This window comes from Orcinus orca, chromosome 9 (assembly GCF_937001465.1).
Source record: "Orcinus orca chromosome 9, mOrcOrc1.1, whole genome shotgun sequence".
Classification (NCBI taxonomy): Eukaryota; Metazoa; Chordata; class Mammalia; order Artiodactyla; family Delphinidae; genus Orcinus; species Orcinus orca.
The window spans coordinates 56,629,763-56,652,757 of record NC_064567.1 but is presented as its reverse complement, the minus strand read 5'-3'; the positions used below and the strand labels follow the sequence as shown (position 1 = coordinate 56,652,757).

General features: G+C 36.5%; 1 protein-coding gene and 1 long non-coding RNA gene across 4 annotated transcripts in view; both read right to left on the bottom strand.

Moving 5' to 3' along the window:
- Window positions 1-1,497: 1,497 nt before the first annotated feature.
- Window positions 1,498-22,995, bottom strand: part of VPS50 (VPS50 subunit of EARP/GARPII complex) — a 136,063-nt gene continuing 114,565 nt past the window's right edge. Inside the window, exons 22-28 of one of the 3 annotated variants that reach the window (XM_004265596.3) lie at window positions 17,969-18,049; window positions 11,629-11,777; window positions 10,487-10,583; window positions 9,301-9,459; window positions 6,796-6,917; window positions 4,743-4,932; window positions 1,498-2,224 (exon numbers count right to left, since the gene is read on the bottom strand). In XM_004265596.3, coding sequence (XP_004265644.1) covers window positions 2,105-2,224; window positions 4,743-4,932; window positions 6,796-6,917; window positions 9,301-9,459; window positions 10,487-10,583; window positions 11,629-11,777; window positions 17,969-18,049 — 918 coding nt within the window. In that variant the 3' untranslated portion in view covers window positions 1,498-2,104. Of the gene's footprint in view, window positions 2,225-4,742; window positions 4,933-6,795; window positions 6,918-9,300; window positions 9,460-10,486; window positions 10,584-11,628; window positions 11,778-17,968; window positions 18,050-22,995 lie in introns of those variants that run through there. The other 2 variants (XR_004481166.2, XR_004481167.2) reach the window with 2 other exon arrangements.
- On the bottom strand, window positions 14,425-16,328 carry LOC117199835 (uncharacterized). The gene is made up of 2 exons (XR_004481170.1): window positions 15,971-16,328; window positions 14,425-15,758 (listed from the first exon to the last, which is right to left on the bottom strand). It is a non-coding gene; the product is annotated as an uncharacterized LOC117199835 (long non-coding RNA).

Genomic DNA, 22,995 nt, shown 5'->3' with positions numbered 1-22,995 from the left:
TAACTCTCTTGTTATTAGGTAATTTAATGATTCAAATATCCTGTTATTATTTTGATGTTATTTGCACTTATTAAGTTACCTTTTAATGAAAACACAAACAAAAAACCTTTTCCAAAAAGTATCAGAAAGATTTTTAGTTTGAAGATGGGGAAAGCAAAGTATGGTTAAGCAAAAAGGTCTCTCCAACTGCACGGTTGAGTCTCTAACAAGATAAGTAATTCTCTGTATCAACTGTTATCACCCAGGAAAATACCCTACCAGGCAGAAAACTGCTGTTCATACTATCCAGAGTGAACTAAAGTAGAAATTAAAGAAAGCCAACTATGAAATCTATGTGAAAAATAAGAAATAAGCAGCTCCTAATCAACTGAGAAATGAGATTGATAAGCTCTTTATGTGCCCAGTTGAATACGGCATTGAAACACAAGGACCAAGCTTATCTCATGTTTGTTTTCTTCAAGTGGCTGCAAATAGATAATGGCTACCAGCAGGATCTACCTTACAAGTACACAGTCTAGTTCCACAAGTAGATCACAATGGCACCAAATTCATACCTTTTCACAAGAAGGGAGATTTATTGTCAATATTAAATTGGCAGCAAATGAACAGGGAAGCGAGAGACTGAAAACAAAAAACGCATCACACAGATGCAAACTAACACCCCTCACACAGACATATTCTCAAAAAGTGTTTCATGTTATCTTGTGCCGGTTATGGGTACCTGCAGCGACCGATGGACACTGAGTGGCAATCATCTCCTTGTCACCTCTGTGCTTGATCACATGTCACACTTTGCCCTTCACTTCAGCACCTCAGCTCTCGAAGACTCACAGTACACAAGGCCAGTTTCTCATGAGATGTTTCAGGATTGTGAGCTATTGATGTTACAGGTCATGCCAGTAATCCTGGACCAACACACAAGCTTCTCCCCAGTCAGAAAGAACATGCAAAAAATTCCTTATCAGACAGTTGGCAGGAGCTCAAGGGAAATTGATTTTTATGTCATATTTGTTGGTAGAATATCCCTGGCTTCAAAGCAAAGTTTAGAGTAACAGTACACAGTTACTAAAGACTAATTAAGTTCCGAAGTTTATCACTGGCTAAACTCACATTGTATCTGTGATACAAAGCAGATATTTAAGAATGGTGAACCTATGACCCTGTACTTATGCTTGACTAACTAACTGGCAATTCTTTCCCTGAGTCAGCTAAGCCAGGTTTTGCTGTTCTAAGAGAAAAGTTAAATTTGAAGAGGGTAAAGCTTACAGGGAAAAATATCCCATTATTTAAAAAGGAAGGGAGGGAGGGAGGGAGGAAATCCTACCATCACCATTCTGCATGCTACTCAGGCACTGAAGAGGTTTACCCAATGAAATTACTTTTCATCATTGGTTTCAGGATACAAGACCATTAAAATTAGAAAACACTAAAAAAAAATCCCATTATAGTTTCATGAAATCTGCCTGCTGTGGAAAAATATCAAAATGCAGTCTCACATAGGCTGATCATGTTAGAGTATAATATTTATTAAATTTCATCATTTATGATCACTCTCACAACCAAATTAACCCTAACACAACTTTCACATTTAGAAACACAGACAGCAAACTGATTTTTCAACTATTTTGCTTACATTACTTTTCAACTGTCATGCAGTGCTCATAATTAGGAGATACTACTATACATTAACACTCTCATATTATGCTTATTAAGAACCAAATTCAGAGGGTAGAAAAATGCCAACATAAATTCATTCTCCAAAACTGCCCACGAATGTATTGTCACTGTTCTTTCTAATCACATATTTATAGTACATTCTTCAGTAAAAGGTATAACTGTAGTCACATAACAATAGTTATGATGAGGCAATATCATTTCAAGAAAGAAATACAACAAATGAAACTAAAAATTGAAGAGAAGCAATCGGAGCATATAAAAATCATTTGAGACCACCACATAAACTCCAATGTTTTCCACTTTCCAGTTGGAAAGAACATGCACAAAGTTTTCTTAAGACAGTTGTCAGGAGTGCATGAAAAATTGGCTTTCATATCATGTATGTTGAGAGAAGATCAATGTCATTGAGGAAAAGGGACTGTGTTCATTATCTTTTGGGTCTGTCTATATCATCTATAGCTGAGAGAAGTTTTTGTCTTGCTTTCTTATTGATATGGGATCCCAGGCAAACATTTACCAGATTGGTCAGCTGCTTCGTCGAATACTCCTGCTCAAAAAAAGAAGATTCAAATTTAGTACACTAAAACACATGTATGTGATCAATGCAAAAAACAGGCAGACAGATATTCAGGTCTCAGTGGATAGTTACTGAGCACTAGAAGTCAGTGTTAAAGCAATGGAAACCGTAGTCAAGACATGGAAGACACACTGTTTACAGAGCTGTTAATAGTGGGGAATAAGGATACCTATAGTACACACTTGAAACAGGAAGCACTAGAATGTTTTTTATACGGCACATAACATACCAGTTAAGATCCCATACTATGCTTCTTTCTATGACAGTCTTTGTTATTACGTTATCAAAATACACTGACATTTCAAAATTTTAAGATGCCACCAAGTAAGCAGTTTCTAGCACTGTACCTTTTGCAAACATTTTAGGTAAAAGAAAGAAATCTCCAACCACAGAACAACTCTTCTGAGATATAACAAATGAATAAGGTAACAAAGGACAAAAAGTTACTGGTTTTTAAACCCTCGTATTATAATTGGTAGCTAGAAAGTACAATTAAGACTACAGTTGACCCTTGAACAATGCAGGGATGAAGGGTGCTGACCCTCCATGCAGTGGAAAACCTGCACATAATTATAGTTAGCCCTCCTCATCAAGGTTCCTCTATATTCGAGGATTCAACCAACTGAGGATGATCATGTAGTACTATAGTATTTACTATTGAAAAGATTTGCATATAAGTGAACCTGTACCGTTCAAATCCATGTTGTTCAAGGGTCAACTATATAAGTATTATTTTGCTGTACAAATCAATTTAGTTCCTGAATTTCAGATAAGTTGTTAGGATGAGCATGAATAGGAGCTCATCAGAAAGTTTTATATCTTCATTTGGTTCTGGAGGATGAAGAGTAAGAGTTCAGCTCAGAAAAGAGTTGCGTACTAGCAACTAATAAGAAAAGAACATGTCTTCACTGGAGGTAACCAATAAAACAGTGCAATTTCAAAACATGAGAAAGAGTTCATCTTAAAAATTCAGCAAACTGCTCAGTTTGTGTATCAGATCTCTGAAAGCACCTGTAAACACCTCATAAATTCTCTCAAGCAATCACTCAACATTTAGAAAGTACCACCCAAGCACTGCACTAGACATTGTGGAAAGTTCTCTGAAAACAGGACAATCCGGGCTGCTGGGAAAATTTCACTGTATTACAAATATCAGTTAGTTAAAGCTTTTCCAAAATACGATTACTAAAAATTTTAGTCCACTATATTAAAAGAAGAAACCCTAAAATGGGCATCGTTCTTACATCAAATAATGGACCTCTACGAGCTGTGCTTTTTCTCTTCAGCTACTTGTCCTTTTACCCCAAATCCCTTCCTCAGTACCAACCCCAAAGTGTTTATAGCTTACTTTATTAAATGGATTCTAGCAACATCAGCAGTTCATCTGCATCTGGTTTAGCATTTTGGTTCTCAAATGACGGAGGTCAATGGGACAAAAAGTGGTGACATTTTTCTCAATTCTGGTGTATTGACTAAATCACTGAAAATAACATGTACATTTCTACTTTGCTCCCAAAGATCTGAAACTGCCCTACAGTGGGCACGTTTACACAAAGTTCAGGCTAATGGTCCAGACTAAAACTCATTTCATTTATCTACAGTGTTGAAACTAGAAAGGATGAGCCTGATAAAGTAAATATAAATAATTCCTTACTTCCTTACCCAGTCAAATGAAATAAAAATTTACTTAGCTTTTACCCATGATGTTTACAGTATTAATAAATGTGAACACTAGAGTTACTGATGGAATAAGATTTGGTGATAATTTTAACACTTCTCATATTTTCATTAAATCTGTCTTCACATACTGCCTATCTAGACAAATGATATATAATAACAACTATACCGAAAAGCTCCCTGTATTGAGCATTCTCTGGTGATATATGTTGAGTTGAACTGTGTCAAAAAAATTCAGCATCCACAATAACACTTGCTATAAGTAGTATTTTTCTCTACTTACCTATATATTCACACAAAAGAAAAATAATCTCACCTATACTTAAGGTAAAATCTAATGTAGGATGAGGTTAAATTTAGCTATTTAAATATTAATACACCAATTATCACTACTACATGTCAGCGTGTTCAGGCCGTCACCCATTCATTGTTCAGGGCTACAAGAAGGTTTAAGTTACATAACAGACTTTAGCTTGTGAATCATTTCAATGTTGCTATATTCAATTTGTCCTGATGTTAACCAATTTCAGCCTTCTCCTACAACACAGCTGCAGGATAAACACAGCTAAAGTTCAGACTCTGGCTGTTTTTCCAGATAATTACTGCTACAGTTCACAAAGTCTCAAAAGGATTTGATCAGGCAAAGGACATTGCATAAACAGTGTGAATATGGTAAAGAACTGGCATAAGTAGTTCATGCTAAAAAAGCAAATGTTTCTATTTCACCCGTATGATTTTGAATTATATACTAGACAAGAACAGCACAATGGATAAGGAATAAAAACTTATTTAACTGTTTCCCAGCTCTCACCCTATGCTCTTTGATCCAGCGTTCCATGTCATTCTCAGTTAGATAGTAAGCTTTAATATAGGTTTCCACAAATTCTTTATCTGGAATTGGTCTAATATCTGTTAGTTTTTCAAGTTTCATTAAAAACTGCTGAAAATCCAATTGCATCAAGGCACGACCCTCATTACTACACTTCTTGACGTTGGCATATCTAAGACACACAAGAATTAAAACACATAAATGATGGGATGGTTAGAAAAAGAAACCTTTAGGTACTTAAACTTTTCTCTAATCCACATTTGGTGAGATTCTATGAGAAAAAAGAGCACATGCGCCTTGAGTCAGAAGGACTGGGTTGTGTTCCAGCCCTGTCACCAAGCAGTCAACTTACCTATCAGGGCCTCAGTTTCCTCATTTGCAAAGCAAAAAGATCAAATAACTTCTAAGGTTTCTTCCTGCTCTACAGACCATAGTTCTGCCTACTCAATTAACATAATCATCTGTAAGAATGTTAAACTGGTATTTAACTGGTATTCCAGTTAATCTGGCTGCCAAGAATTATTTATAAAACTAAGCTATGAATATTCCCAAGTAATCTTAGCTTCATAAAACTGTTCAATATTTTAACTACTCAATGCAAAGAAAACAAATGAAATAACTCTCCCGTAAACATTCAGCAAACCTAAGAAACATGTAAGCATATAAGCAAAGAAAGTACATACATATTTTTCATAAAAAAACACTTTATAGACTTATTCTGAGACCCCACACTACTAAAAAACTGTGTTCTAAGGTGGACTAGTAATAAGAATAAATATGTTAACCCTAACAGTACATTTTATTATTCATAAGTCAGTGTCTCATTCCTTCAAGCATACAAAATGTGGAGAATTCAACACTAGGAAATGAGGTACTTCCCCTAAGGAAATCTGCAAGAAAACTAGTTTATATTATTTAAAGTGACCAAGCTTTTTTTTTTTTTTAAATAAGAAGTGTTTTATACACAAATATAACATTTGTTATTCACTTTTCTACTATTAAATAAATTTGTTAACAGTACAATCCAGTCATGATTGTTGACCGAGAGCCATTTTGGGATTTACAGCACTGCTGGTTTCAACCCTAACCCTAACCCTAACAGACTGGATGGTGTATTATACAAAATGCCAAGGCTGTTGTCAGCTTGTCACCGTCACTTCCACTTTCAAACACATTCATTTTTATGACAAATAAGAAACGATGAGAAATCAGATAAATGATAGTGTGAAAATTCAACTGACGTGCAATTCTAGATCACTGTGAATGGTCTTTGAAATAGCAGTTTGCTTTCCAGGGATATTTTAAATGTATTACTGATTCTTATTTGTATTCTAGATGTTACAGGCAGAGTAAGCATGGTCTCTAAGTGGGAAAATTACTTTTGATCTGTAAACTCAACATATGAAAGATTGATACAGTTTACAATGATATAATAATGATATTAACAGTGATATAGTGGTTATGAGGACTGATTTTACCATTAGAAAATGAAGAGTTCATAAGCCTTCTCTGCATTTAAAAACTGTGTGAACTTGGACAAGTTACTTAACCTCTTTAGCCTTGAGTTTCTGAGGCTAGGTTATCTCTCTGTTGACAAAACAGCGAGAATACTACCACCAAAGACAGTTTATATTAGGATTTGGTGATAGAATCCTGTGAAGGGCTTGTTTCAATAAATGACAAATAGCACTCAATGAATGCTATGTATAATCAACATTGTAATAATTGTATTAGGTAATAATAATTATTACTAGTTTAATTTTCAGATAACCATTAGATGCTGCATTCCTCACTCCTCTACTAGCTGATTCTAAGTCACCAGCAAGAAAAAAAAGTGACAACAGTGGCGTTTAAGGTCTCTTTTCTAATTATATTCCAAAGTTAAACCTGAATTACTATGAGACTGTCTGCTATTTATCACTATTTATCACTATCTCTACCTATTCTCTGCATCCATTAGTGATAACATATAATGTTATTCATATATTATGATTTATCACTGAAGAATCAGATAATGCTTTCATGAAAAACTTACCCTTCCACAATTGTTCTATTAGCCAGACGTATACAATGTTCCCAAAGTATATTAGACACGGGCAAGGGTATCCGAACTCTCTTAGAAACTTCATTTAACCTCGTGTTAAACTGCTCAAATTCCTAAGAAGACAAAAATCGTGCCCATATGTGAATATAATTATAATGTTACATTGCTTTCCCATCTTAGAGGCAAAAAAAGATTTTAAAATGCTCAGAATGAAATCAAGTAAAACAAAGAGAGATAATGCCAAAGATAATTTGGACTTAGTGTAAAGTGTTTTTTTAAGTATATCAAATTGAATAAATCATGTTGTAATACAGAGTACACTACATTTCATCTCAAAGGAAATAAGTGTCATTAACTGATTAAACAATGTTCAAATGTTTCTACATCTCAAATTTTTGTATGACTGTCAGTATGGATTAAAAAGGCTTAATAACTAATATATCTTTAAAAATATCTTTAAGAAACCCATATTTTAAAAAAGTGTTTGAATGAGCTTTCACCTCAGAGTGAATTATTTGTAATTTGTAGCTGTACACCTTACAGAGCAATCTGATAAATTATTCTCTTTCCTAAACATTCTTTTAAAGTAAATAAATTATTACATACTGAATGATTCAAAAGTAATGTAATAGTTGTAAATTTTTAGCACCAAAAAACTCCATAATATACATTATCTCATTACGTATAGAAAAACTGAACATTTTTATTACTTATTAGTACCTTTTGTGATACCACTCTACTAAAAGATATACGTAACTAATTTAGACAATTTCAACAGCTACATGAAAGCAGCAGATGGTTCACCCTTCAATAAATTTATTTCTGATTTCTTTCGACTATTATCATCTAAATATGTTCATTTACAAAAGTAAATGCTGTTGATCCTTTCTCGACAATACAGTTCAAATAATTTTAACAAGCCTTAAAATGATATATTTTTCTTTAGTTTCCTCAATAGAGAAACTACACAATGTGTACCAAGACTGACATGTATTCAAATAACACACAGGTGGAAAAAAATCTGATCATCACCAATCAAGCTACCACATGATCGTTGTGTTATCTCTGGCTGCTTCCTAAATCACAATTTTTTAATGATTTTTGACAGTTAACTGCTTTTAATCATTTATGAGAAAGAAGTAGGTCTTCAGTCCACTAAGCTTACTTTTGAAAATCAAAGTAAATAAGTAATTGCTCTTCCTCTTTTTCATTTCATGAATCTAGCAAAACAGTATTTGCTACTGTATTTATGCTTCACTACAGTAAACTCTGCTTTAGATTTCAAGAGTCATAATTCAATACTTTTCATTAATATTTTAAAGATAAATTTATAGGCTTACTATATGAAATGCCATTCTACTCATTGCTAAATCCAACGTTCAAGAATGCTTATTGTTAAATGAATAATAAAACTATTTCATTTTACTTATGATTCTTTTGGGACAGATTCTTTTGCAGACTGCTTTTACCTAAAGGTTTGGACTTGGAAAAGTAACAGAACAAAAGTTATCATAAAAGTTTATTTTCTTTTTTTAAATAAATTTATTTATTTATTTTTGGCTGCGTTGGGCCTTCTTTGCTACACACAGGCTTTCTCTAGTTGTGGCGAGCGGGGGCTACTCTTTGTTGTGGTGCGCGGGCTTCTCATTGCAGCGGTTTCTCTAGTTGCAGAGCACAGGCTCTAGGCGCACGGGCTTCAGTAGTTGTGGCATGTGGGCTCTAGAGCGCAGGCTCAGTAGTTGTGGCGCATGGGCTTAGCTGCTCCGCGGCATATGGGATCTTCCCGGACCAGGGCTCGAACCCATGTCCCCTGCATTGGCAAGCGGACTCTCAACCACTGCGCCATCAGGGAAGCCCTAATGTATCTCTTTATTGCTGTCCCTGCGCTGGCATATAAATTCCTTGATGGCACGTAAGTTCCTTAACTCACAACTATATTGCCAGCACCTAGATCAGTACATGGCATATGTCAGGTGATTTATAAATATCTCTTGATGCATAAATGAAAAAAAAATTACAATTCTTTCCAGAAAACTTATAAATGTTAAGTCATTGAACACAAAGGTATTTGCATGACACATTGCAAAAGTAATGTGATTTCTGGAAAAAAAACTTAGAATAATCAGGGGTGTAGTCTCTTGCTAATGAATATACACAACTCTAGAAATATCTTCTAATTAAACAGAAATATCCTCTTGTCACTACAGTCATGGCCATTGAGGTTACATAATATGAAGCCAGCTAAGACACACTAATCAGACTCTAATTCAAAATGGGATATTACTGAGCAAAACCAAAAAATCTACAAAGTATTCTTGGGTCTAAAAGAACACAAAATTTGGAAAGAAATCCTAATCCAACTCAGGGACTTTAATATCACAAGAATGCTAGAATGTGGTACAAACTATAATCTCAGAATTTTGGAGCTATTGCAATTACAGGAATAATTCCCTTAGTAGAATTATCTTTAACAGAGATGTTTCCAAGAATACTTGCCTTTAACAGTGCATCTACATATATGTTGTGCTGTGACATAATTTCTTTTACATCCCATTTCACATTAGCCATTAGGAGCAGCATCTGTTCATAATCAATGGCTTTACCAGCTACAATCCAGTAAATTGGTTTGCGTAGTTCACTGGCTGTTGAGACGGTCTGAAATAAATTTCACAGAAATGAAACCAAATATTTTCTAAAAGTATAAAATTTCTAAAATATATTTTGTTCCTGTTTCTAGTATACATCATATCTGAAAATAAAACACTATACACTTGGAGATTTAAATTATGAAAATACTTTAACTTGTGGGCAAGGAAGGGTCTTACTCAAAACATAATTTTGAGATATTCAACAAACTTGAGGCCACTGACAATTCAACTAAAAAACTACAGATTTTTTCACTTCTCTCCATTTCCATTTCCACTTGCACCTCAAGATCCCATCATCTCTCACCCACATTAGTCTAAAAATCTTCAAACCAGTCTCCTGCCTCTAGGTTTGCCATCTGAGGTCCATTCTTCACACTTCCCCCAAAGTGCTTTCTAAAACACACACCTCACCATGCTACTCACCACCTCTTTCAAATCTTCCAGTAGCTTCCCAGTACCCTTGGAACAAAGTCCAGCTCCTGGCTGGGAGCACTGTATGTCATGTGACTTCTGCTTAATCACTCTGGCCATCTTTCTCATCACTGGCCCTCTTCCCCGCTCTGAGAACTTGAATTTTCCTTAGCTGCTCACAGGCACCGTGCTCTCTCATCTGTAGGTCTTCATATAAGCCACTACCTTAGTCGAAATATACTCCTCTCACCCTCTTTCTCTCTGGTCCAGTTTAAACATCAGTTTCTCAAGACAGCCGTTCTAGATAACCTCCCCCAAACCATACCCCTTCTCCACCTCCAGTCAAGGTTAAATACCCTGCCACTGTTTCTTTCCCTTAACTATACTTTATTGTAATATAGTTTTAATTGGCTCTTTCTCTTACTAGACTAAAAGTTATAAGAGGTACTCAATAAGTATTTACTTAATACAGGAATTCATGAATGAATAAACAAATATTCTAATCCACCCCTCCTGAGGTTGAGAGACTGACCACTAGTTTAAAAAACAAAACAAAACACCTAAATAACATGTGACAGTCCTATCCTGCTCACAGTTGAAATGATATATAAGACATGTCTGACCTGAGAATAAAACTGCTGAAGAAAGGGTTTTTTGACTGCAGGCATCACAGCATCCAGATGTGGCTGAAGGAACTCAAACTGTTCAGCCAAGAATACCCTAAAGGGAATAAATAATCCACCATGTAAACAAAACACAGGATTTAGAGCCTGTCAATACTTTTTGTGTAACTAATCTTTAAGATCTCTGAGCAAAAGTTTAACAATTAAAATTATTTTCCATTTTAAACAACTACCTTGCATTGCCACTTGACACACTCATTTACAATTCACACAAAAATTAATGCTGAGTTATCACTGAACGTGAGGTGATGTGAAAGAAGGATGACTTCAAAGGAGTTAATATGGTTACCACGAGGTGTACAGTTATGCTGCTTTGCATGTAAGATATGAGCACAGATAACACAAAAGATTGAAGAAAGAATACAACAGTATTTTTAGAAGGATTTCCCATGTAATTACACACATCAGACCCATGAATGCACAGATTTAACACCTGACACTTTTTAGAAATAACCCAAACATTCATAACAGGAAATAAAATGGAACTTGGCTGAGACACAGACGTGAACTTCACATGCATACACGAGACATACACGTGCATGAATCGGAATCATTCAGCTGAAGACTGCTGGTAGTCACACTGTTTTTCACTACTCTTTGTTATATACAAAACCTCTTAAATTATACTGGACCATATTTTATGGAAGAAGTTATATGCTCTCACTTTATTAAAGAACTTGGGGATTTATAAGGGTCAGGATGCACTCCTGCTGATGTCAAGGGTCGACTACATTTAACACTAAACTGACAATGTAACTACAGTTTCTCTAGAATTGTAATTCAATGGCAAACTATAAAGTACTATACTATAATATGCTTTTCTAAAGTCTTACTTAAACCAAGGATCATGCTGCTAAAGAATGAAACTTAAAAGATTACCCTCCTTCCATTTATACACCTGAAAATCAACCATGCCATTTTAAAAACTGATTCGTAATCTAGTTTAGGATATACTTCTCAGAAATATTGAGTAATTTAAGGAATATTTAGAAGTGGGAAATGCATACAGCTAGAATACAGTGCTTACTTTTATAATCTTTCTTAAATATTTAATGGCAAAGCAACTGTTTTTAACAACTTACAAGGATTCTGTGGCTACCACTCTTTCCGCCAACCCATACAATGTATCCCCAAATGTCAAAACCACTAGGTGACTGAGGTGAGGGCTCGGTACCTTCTCCTTTCTCTCTTCTGCTGCTGTGAGCGTGGCAGTAGGATCAGCTGAAACTTCCTGAAAATATAACATACATATACACACACAGCCTGAAATAGCAAATCTGATAGCAATAACCCATGTGATTTTACAAAACTGGAGCTATAATTAAAATGCTCTCAGGCATACATTAATTACACTTAGTTTCAGTTCTTTTTTTCCTCCTTTTACATTTTCTAACTACTAGAACTTTCCTTTTTATACTAAGTGAAAATGATCCAACTCCATATGCTATTATCTGTGCATGACCTAAAATTGGCCAACACAAGGAATCTTTATGAATTGACAAATATTTCACAGAGACAATAGTGAGATGCCCTTCAAGAACTTGTAAATGAGGAAGAACAGACTGCCTCTCCAGGACCAGCCTGGTAAAATCCAAAATTATGGTGTGATTAACCATTTCACACCTAAACCTTAATCAAGGTAACTTTGGTATAATCCCAAGAAGGCAGGACTAAAATGTTGTTCTAAACTGAAACAGAAGCAACTGTATTGTATATATCTCTAGGGACAGATTACTGACCTGAAGGAAGATGGTAAATGGAAATAAAAGAAAGGGATGCCCAAAGAGCAGAGTGAGCTGAGCCTTATAAGATCCTCAAAGAAAACTAGCACATAAATTGAATACAAACAAATCTAAACGTGTACAAAATGTAAATCTGGATTACTTTTTAAATCAATTACATAATCACAAATCTCTAACATTTGCCTTACGAATAAAAGAGACATCAAATGCATAGGACTCTGGGAGTATAACAGGTTTATAAATTTTGCAAAATGGAAATAATACATTATAAAACCTTTCAAGTTAGAAAATGGTTTTATTCTTGTTTAGTTCTTTTTTATATCCTATATTCTACTAAAGGTATTGTCTCTCTTCAATCTCTAATTACTCAATTAGCATTTAAAAGTTATTTTGGGAACAACTGTGCTTTCTCTAAGGAGAATCAGGATAAGGGAACTATGCAAGTTAATCAATGTCACAGCTCCACTATTTATTTCCTTCTACTAAAAAGGAAAATAATCACCCCACTACTGCCAAAAAAAACAACAACAACACACAAATCACAAAATTACATATGGTTTGGTACCAATTGGGTGCCTGTGCTATTTAATTTAATTCTGGTGGCTATTTAATACTTTTATTATTATTACTTTTAAGATTTATTTATTTATTTGGCTGTGCCAGGTCTTAGTTGCAGCACACGGGATCTTTGTTGCAGCATGTGGGATCTAGTTCCCTGACCAGGGATCAAACCCAGGCCCTCTGCATTGGGAGCGTGGAATCTTAACCACTGGACCACCAGGGAAGTCCCTGAGGGGGCTATTTAATCACCATCTACCAGACTGTCCAAGTGAAGAACCTTAGAATCATTCTTGAACACCCCCTCTTCCTTTGCACCTCCCTCATGCCTAAACAGACACCTCTCTTGTTTGTTTCTTCCTCATGTCATTACTTCAGTAATACCTAGGTGATCTTTCTAAAATGGAGATGTGATCATACCACTCCGTAATTTAAAAGTCTCAACTGACGATCCCTTCCTTACAGAAAAAAAGCCTAAACTTGTTGCCACGATATTACTCCTTTACAAACAGCTACCTTGCCAGTCTCATTTCAAGATAATCTCTACACCCCTAAGGTCTAGTCACACTGGGCTGCTTACTACACCTGTCCTACTGACACTCCTGTCGTACCAGCTCTCTTCTCCTTGCCTGCCTGGCTCTTACCTCATTGTTTAAGTAGGAACTCATATTCACCTCCTTTCTATAACTTTCTCAGTCTCCCAAGAAAAATAACTATCTTACTTGTGTTAATATTGCCTATACATATACCTGTTATGTGGCATATGGCATACTTTATCAGTTGTTGTTTTCTAACTCTCCTACCTTATTGTGAGTTCTTGGTGGGTAGGGACCAATTTCACCCTCTTTGTACCTTAAGTCCTTGGCATGCCTGTTGACATTAGCAGGCCCTCTGTTAGTTTCATTGATGGAGATGTTGATAAGAATCTTCTCTTCCTCTCCTATTATCCTCTTTCAAGCCCATTCCAACCAGGTTTTTGTCTGCTCCACTCCAAAGAAAGAGTAAGCAAGGTCCCCACTGGCCTCCTTATGGCCAAATCCAATAGCCAACTCTGAATATCCATCTCTGAACATTCCCCCTGATCTTTAAACACTGGGTTCAGTCCTGAGACTTCTCTGACTTACATTCTACTCCCTACATGATTTCATCCGGTCTCACAGTTTTAAATGCCATCCACATGCCAACAGCTCAAAATTTATATACTTGCCCTGACCCCTCTCTCACCTCTAGTGCATTTAACATATCTGAAACTGAACTCTTGATGTCCTCTTCAAGTGTGTCCTCCTAAAAGTCTTATCCATCCCCATTATGGCACCTCCATTCTCCAGAAGCCAGGTGCCATCCTTGATTCTTCTCAGTGTCACACTCCTCTTATAATCCATCAACAAATCTTAATGTGTCTACCTTCAAAACAGATCCATTTAGGGAAATACACTTGAAGAGAGCAAGAAAGTCCCAAACTGTCAAGCTGACATAAATAAATGGTATGTGCTTATTGCACACTTAAACGGAAAAGCTCCTAAACGGATCCATGTTTCAGCTTATATCAGTATAGTAAGGAAAGGACACACAACTCTCTGAAGACTTTAAAAAAATGAAACTTTAATCAATCTTTACTCTCACAGTGAAACTTATATTTTTAGCCTTTCCTGCCAGTAATGTACTAACACAAAGAAAATTCATATCTATGGACTTTTCTGGATCAATTTAAAATACATTTTTATTATCAAAGATTCAAAGTTGGCCACAGGTCTTAAACAGTTTAGCATCACCAGGTAGATAACTAAAAATTCACATTTCTGGTACCATTACCACCTACCCCAACTTCCTTTCCTGCTTGTCCACTATTAGACAATTTTTCTTAGACTTTTATTTGATGTGTCAAACAAATTTTCTTAGTTTACGGTGAATTTAGATGATAAACAATTTCAGGTGGCATTTTAAAGAACATGATGATTCCATTTTGCCTTTTACAGCTTAAAGAGAAGCAAAACTCAGAAGATATACATGGAGAAAATAAAATCACCAAAAAAGTGCTTATTAAAGTTTTAACTAACACATAGGAGAAATATAAGGAAAAATACTACCTCCATCCAGTGGTTCCAAATTAGGCTATAAATTATTTTAATAGCCAAAGAATGTATTGAATAGCAAGAAACCAATTAATGTTCTCTGCCAATGTAGATGCAAATTAATGAAGTGAAGAAAATTTATATACCAGCTTATGAAAACCTGAGATCAAGGTCTAGTAAATGACAAATATATTTTTTTAAATAATAAAATGATGCTTATCAGTATGCGTAATAACTTAACACATAAAACACTGGAAATTTTCAGAAAAACTTCTACTGTATTGTTGTAGAGTCTTATCCATCAGAGGAGTGGGGACTGTGGAGAGGCTCTGTCAAAGGTCAGTGCTCCTTACAAACTGACAGAGGAACAACGGCTCACACAGTCTTCTGATCCAAGGTACAGTCTTTGATTTAAGAGATGCTAAGAATAAGGTCTTAAAAAAAAGATATTTTTAAAAGACAAGGTGGCAAAGAAAAAACCAGGCACATCTATCAATTTATTGGGGAGGGGTGTGTAGTTGGTTTTAAAAAAATGCATTTCTAAAATTGACTATTACAGCAATTCAGGAAAAAACTTATCCAATGAACAAAGAACTGGTCTGACAGATGCTACAGATACACTGTTATCGTTAGATGGGTGACAGCTTGTCTTAAATAACAGCTAGTTTGGTCCCATTGTTTACTGGGTCATGCTATTTCATTACACACTGTATGGCAGCATTAAATCCACAGCTTAAGGGTCAGATCTGGAACTGTGGTTTGACAATCATAAGCTAGTAACTAGCAGAGCTGGCAGAGAAACGCTAGAGTGAATGATTCTAGCGGTATATTTCAGCCCACCTATCTTTTTTTTGTTTTTTTTTTTTTGCGGTACGCGGGCCTCTCACTGTTGTGGTCTCTCCCGCTGCAGAGCACAGGCTCAGCAGCCATGGCTCACGGGCCCAGCCGCTCCGCAGCATGTGGGATCTTCCCAGACCGGGGCACGAACCCGCGTCCCCTGCATCGGCAGGCAGACTCTCAACTACTGCGCCACCAGGGAAGCCCCAGCCCACCTATCTTGAGGCATTCAGCCAGAAACAAGAAAAACTGAGGCTGTGGACTAAGATCTGGAAAACAAGATCTTCAGGTCAAGGTTATACTAAGTATTAAAGAAGGAGAAGCAAAATCAAAACAGATAACTGCCAATGGGACTGAAAGCCAATGATGGATTTTACACAACAAAGACCAAAAAAAAAAAAAAAAAGAAAGAAAGAAAGAAAAAGAAATAGATGGCTGTGTCAAACAAGGAGCCTTGACTCTGAAAACAAAGATCAGGATTAAGTGGACAAGAAAACAAGCCAGGTTAATCCAGGAGACACCAAACTCAAGGATTCGAGTTTATTCATTTACTCTATAAACATTTATTGAAGAGATGCTGGGCTTCCCTGGTGGCGCAGTGGTTGAGAGTCTGCCTGCCGATGCAGGGGACACGGGTTCGTGCCCCGGTCCGGGAGGATCCCACATGCCGCGGAGCGGCTGGGCCCGTGGGCCATGGCCGCTGAGCCTGCGCGTCCGGAGCCTGTGCTCCACAGTGGGGGAGGCCACAGCAGTGAGAGGCCCGCGTACAGCAAAAAAAAAAAAAAGAGAGATGCTATGTGCCAAGGTAAGTGCTAGGACTATGAACATATATTAAAAAAATATGTGCTGGGGCTTCCCTTGTGGCGCAGTGGTTGAGAGTCCGCCTGCCGATGCAGGGGACATGGGTTCGTGCCCCAGTCCGGGAAGATCCCACATGCCGCAGAGCGGCTGGGCCCATGAGCCACGGCCGCTGAGCCTGCGCGTCCGGAGCCTGTGCTCCGCAACGGGAGAGGACACAACAGTGAGAGGCCCGCGTACCATAAAAAAAAAAAAATGTGCTGGGCCAAAAGACCTCCAAATTTTAAGGGGGATGGATGAGACGGATACAGGTTATTTCCTCTGTGTAAACAGTGCTCACCTAAAATATCTGCATACGCCTCTCTCACTTTATTCATATCTCTGCTTAAAGATCACTGTCCCATCACTCTGATTCATCTTCTTCTTGGCACTGATGAGTATCTGACACTCTTATACATTTATCTGTCTCTCTGCCCCAATAAGATTCAAGTTCCAAGAAGACGGGAATTACCTCTTTTGTTCACTGATGACTTTCCAGGCCTACAATGCCTGGCATATAATAATTATTCCAAACAAGTATTTCTTAAAAGAATGAATGATTACATTGCTTTATAAAAACTTCAATAACAGAAGTATGCTCATAATATAGAGCTTATGAGAAAAATGATTGCTTATTTGAGTAAGTGACAGAATAAAGGAAAATTCATAGATGCAGAGAAATGCACTGAATGACAAAAGTCTCTGGCTACAGTGACCAAGCATAAGAAATTTTTTTTTTATTTTAACTGCTTATGTTGGCTTAAACACTATAGAGGATCAGCCCTGTTTTGCTACCTAACCCAGCTTTTTAAAACATGCATTTCATCACATGACACAGTTAAGAATCCAGACCCCATACTGCACAGCCGACTAAACCTAAACTTCTCAAATGTTAAAGCCATTTATAAAGTCATCCTAAACACTCTTTGCAACACAATTCTTTGGCATAAACTGGTGCCCCATCACAAAAATCTGCCAAAATTTGGGCCAGGCTCGCTCCCACCTCAAGGCCCTTGCTCAGCCTCTGAACCTTAAATTGAATGCCTTCTTTCTCCTCTTCCCCACTGCTCCCATGCCTACTCTTCAAAGTCTAGCGTAAGTCTCACTTCCTCCTTCAGTCATTCTCTCACAGTAATTTTGAACATAAACCTTTCTTCTCTTTGAACTTGTACTGCATGTAGAGCCAATATCATATTCTTTTGTGTACACCAGCTTTCTCTCTCCATCAGGCTATAAGAAACCTCCATTTTACTTACTGCATGCCATTAATGTTCTAGGGACACAGGAACTCGATGTACATATAGAAATACACTTACATGTAGTTGATTAGATCGCCAATTTCTATTTTAAATAACCTAAAAGAATTGATTACTTACGAGATCAATGAGGCTTTCTTGTATTCTGTTTAGAGTTGTTCTTAGTCTACTACTGCTAAGACCTAGTCCCGTGGATTCCAACTGAAAAAGAAAACGAGAGGCATGTTAAACTGCTGTGGAGATAACCCTGCAAATGTTGTAACTTCAAATTAGTGAAAAGTAAGTATGTGGTGAGTTTTCACTCAGATACTTAGCATTCAGAGGGTTTCCAAATTGCATTTAAAAATACCAAAACATCAAAGACAGAAATCAAATCTTAACCCTCAAAGGAACAAGAGAGCTATTTACACATGTGCATTTACAGGTCACACTAACATCTATCAGTCTAATGGATTTATCAGGAGAGAGTTCACCAGAATTTATTTCCCACAAGTTATTGTTTTTAATTGCAAAACTTAAGATTTTTAGATACTTAAAGAACCCAAGGATAAGAAGGGCCACACTGATACAGAAAAAACAAACAGAGATGATACATACTTTCAATATCAAGAATGAGAGCATGGATAACACTACAGATCTAATGTTGAAACACCAGAAGGATAATAAGGGAATATTATGAATAATCTTATGCCAATAAATTTACCAAACCAGGTGAAACAGACAAATTCCTTGACAAGCTATTATAAAAATTGACCTAAGAAGAAATAGAAAACTTTAGCAGCTCTTATTAAATTTCATTCAATAAAAACCTTCAAAAAGTACTAGTCCTACGTAGACTCTCAGAAAGTAGAAGAAAAGAGAATGTTTCCCAATTGTTTTATTGTTTTACTAATATTACTCTGATTTCTAAACCAAACAAAGATACCACAGAGGGCTTTCCCTAGTGGCGCAGTGGTTGACGGTCCGCCTGCCGATGCAGGGGACGCGGGTTCATGCCCCGGTCCAGGAAGATCCCACATGCCGCGGAGCGGCTGGGCCCGTGAGACATGGCCGCTGAGCCTGCGCGTCCGGAGCCTGTGCTCCGCAACTGGAGAGGCCACAACAGTGAGAGGCCCGTGTACCACAAAAAAAAAAAAAAAAAGATACCACAGAAAATGTAACTACAGACTCCTAAACTTTATGGACACAATTTTTTTAAATCCTTAAAATATTAGCAAACTGATTCATGACCAAGTGGTATTTGTCTTGGGAATGCAAGACTAGTTTAACAGCCAAAAATCCTACTCTGAAGTTAACCAGTGTATTTCACCATATTAATATATTTCTTTAGGAAAGAAAGTTATGATTGTTTAAATAGATTCAGAAAAAGGCATTTGACTAAATTTATCCTTTCATGATAAAAATTTAGAAAAATTCAGTAACAGAGGAGAGTTTCTTCAACATGACTACAGGCATCTATAAAATAGCTAGCATCATACTCAATGGTGAAAGGTTCAATGCTTCCTATCCAGGATAGATGAAAGTGGAGGGAACAAGATGAGGATGTCAACTCTCACCACTTTTCCTTGAGAGGTAAAACCTTTGATTTCAAATCTTTTTTTTTATAACATCTCTATTGGAGTATAATTGCTTTACAATGGTGTGTTAGTTTCTACTGCATAACAAAGTGAATCAGCTATACATATACATATATCCCCGTATCTCCTCCCTCTGGCGTCTCCCTCCCACCCTCCCTATCCCACCCCTCTAGGTGGTCACAAAGTACTGAGCTGATCTCCCTGTGCTATGCGGCTGCTTCCCACTAGCTATCTATCTTACGTTTGGTAGTACATATAAGTCCATGCCACTCCCTCACTTTGTCCCAGCTTACCCTTCCCCATCCCCGTGTCCTCAAGTCCACTCTCCATGTCTGCGTCTTTATTCCTGATCTGCCCCTAGGTTCTTTGGAACCTTTTTTTTTTTTTAGATTCCATATATATGTGTTAGCATACGGTATTTGTTTTTCGCTTTCTGACTTACTTCACTCCGTATGACAGACTCTAGGTCCATCCACCTCACTACAAATAACTCAATTTTGATTCTTTTTATGGCTGAGTAATATTCCATTGTATATATGTGCCACATCTTCTTTAACCATTCATCTGCTGATGGACACTTAGGTTGCTTCCACGTCCTGGCTATTGTAAATAGTGCTGCAATGAACACTGTGGTACATGACTCTTTTTGAATTATGGTTTTCTCAGGGCATATGCCCCATAGTGGGATTGCTGGGTCATATGGTAATTCTATTTTTAGTTTTTTAAGGAACCTCCATACTGTTCTCCATAGTGGCTGTATCAATTTACATTCCCACCAACAGTGCAATCACTAAATGATTAATGATGTTGAGCACTCTTTCATGTATTTGTTGGCAACTCTCACCACTTTTATTTTACATTGTGCTGGAGGTCAATTTTTTTTTGTAATTGACCTCCTTCTTTTGTGGTTTCTTCATTAACCCAATCTTTATTTAGATGTGTGTTGTTTAATCTCCAAACACTTAGGTTTTCCTATTTTATAGATATTGGTTTCCAATATAATTACATTGAAAATATATTCTGTATGATTTCAATGTTTTAAACTCATTACATGTTTAATGGCCCAGAATATATGGTCTCTCCTGATAAATGTACCATCTGCACTTGAATATATATCCTGCCATTGTTAGGTATGTTGTCCTACAAATATCAATTAAGTCAAAATGGTTGAAAGAGTTGTTCCAATCTTCTGTGTACTTGCTGATTTTCTATCTAACTTGTTCTATTAGTTACTCTAGTGTTAAAATCTCCAGCTGTCATTGAATTTTTTCATTTCCTCTTGAATTCTGTCAACTATTGCTTCATCTATTTTGAAGCTCTGTTACTAGGCACATATGCATTTATGATCATTATGTCTTCCAAATGAATTGATCCTTACATCATTAGAAATCCCTCTATCTCCAGTAATACATTCTGTTTTCAAACTTATTTTATCTCATATTATAGCCACTGCAGCCACCTTATGCTTACTGTTTGCATGGCATATCTTTTCAATCCATTTGCTTTCAATCTATGTTTTTTGTTATTAAGCATGGGCTTTGTTTCTAATCCACTCTGACAATCTCTACCTTTTAATATGAGTATTTAGTCCAGGAACATTTACTGTGGCTGGGTTTACATCTACCATTACATGTTTTCTTTTTTGTTCCTTGGTTCCTCCTTTCCTGCTTTTTCTAATTATATGATTTTTTCTTTTATTAGAATCCTACTTTAATTTTCCTGTAGGTAAAAGTTAAAGTGCTTTGTATTATTTTTCATTATTCTTCTATGGATTATAATATACATTCTCGATATTTCACAGTCCATTTACTGTTAACAATGTACTGTTTTATATAATATATAGAAATCTTGCCATCTTATAGGTCCACATCCCTCCACATACCATGGTATAGTTGTTATATGTAATACATTTACATATATTATGAACTCCAGAAAAGAATGTTATACTTTCAGGTTTAAACAGCTATATGGTTTAAAAAGAAATTAAGTGGAAAAAGAAAACAACAACAACAACAATCTTTTGCATTTCCCCAAGTAGTTTCCATTACCAATGCTTTCATACTTTCTGAGGATTGATGTTTTCATCTGGTATCATTTTCCTTCACTCTGGAAAACTTCCTTCAACATTTCTTGTATTACATGTCTGTTGGTGACAACTTCTCTTAGTGCTTTTTTTTCTTTTTATCTGAAAATGTTTTAATTTCATATTCATGCTTGAATAGTATTTTTGGTGGCTATAAAATTCTGGGCAGACATTTTTTCTTTTCTTTCTGTATCTGAAAGGTGTTGTTTAACTCTCTTCTAGTCTCCACAGTTTCTCGTGAGAAGTCAGCTGTTAATCAGATCATTGGTCCTTTTTATGTCATAAGTCTATTAAAGTTTTCAAGAGACAATTTCCTCATGAGGTACCCCACTAGACTTTTCTTTGTGTTTATTCTGTTTGCTGTTCATTTAGCATCTTGTATCTGCAAGTTTTTGGACAGTGTTTCTTCAAATATTTTTTCTACCTCATTCCCTCTCTCATCTCCACCTGGTATTCCAATTAAACGTATGTTTGACCATTTAATATAACTTAGCACGTCCCTAAGGTTTTGATCATCTGTGCTTTTCAATCTTTTTTTCTCTATGTTCTTCATTTTGAATAATTTCTATCGATTTATTTTCAACTTCACAAATTCTTTCCTCTGTCATGTGGCTAAGTACATTCAGTAATTTTTTTTTAATTGCTGGAACTGAATTTTCAGTTCTAGGATTTCTCTTTGGTTTTCTTCCTACTGTTTCTACTAGAACTTCTTATTTCTCTACTGAGATGTTCATGCATTTAAAACATGTTCTGTTTTACTTTATTGAAGATAGTTAAAATGGTCCATTTAAAATCTTTATCCCTTAGTTCCAACATCTTGAGTTCAGACTATATTGATTTTCTTTTTGCTGAAGGATGTATTCCTCTTTTTTGGCTCTATGTATTTAGGTAACATTGGATTGCATCATCCATTCAATTCTGGAGATTTTGGATTCTGTTATTTTTCTCCAATAAGTACTGTTTCCTTTGTTTTCAGTATGCAATTTTCTTGGCCAGGCTTGAACTATAAACTATCTCTTGTGTAGCAGCTTCAGTCTCTATTCAGCTCTTTTTTCTTTGACTGGCTGCAGTCAGTCTGTTCCACACAAACGTGGTTCATTGGTTAGTCAGAGATGTGGGTAGACAGAAATTGGGGATCCCTCCTCTGACTCTTCCCCGTCTGAACTTCTCCCTACTCTTTTCAGTGCTCCCAGTTTCCTGGCTTCACTTTTCTGATTCCCCAATCCATAAAGACTATAGGTTTCCTTATGCGTGTCTCCAGTTATGTGCCTCAGGGACTGCACTTAGTCCTGGGCTAAAGGCCACGGAGATGGAATTTTTTTTAATTAATTAATTTATTTATTTATTTTTGGCTGTGTTGGGTCTTCATTGCTCTGTCCGGGCTTTCTCTAGTTGAGGCGAGCGGGGGCTATTCTTCGTTGCGGTGCACGGGTTTCTCATTGTTGCAGAGCACAGGCTCTCAGAGCATGGGCTTCAGTAGTTGTGGC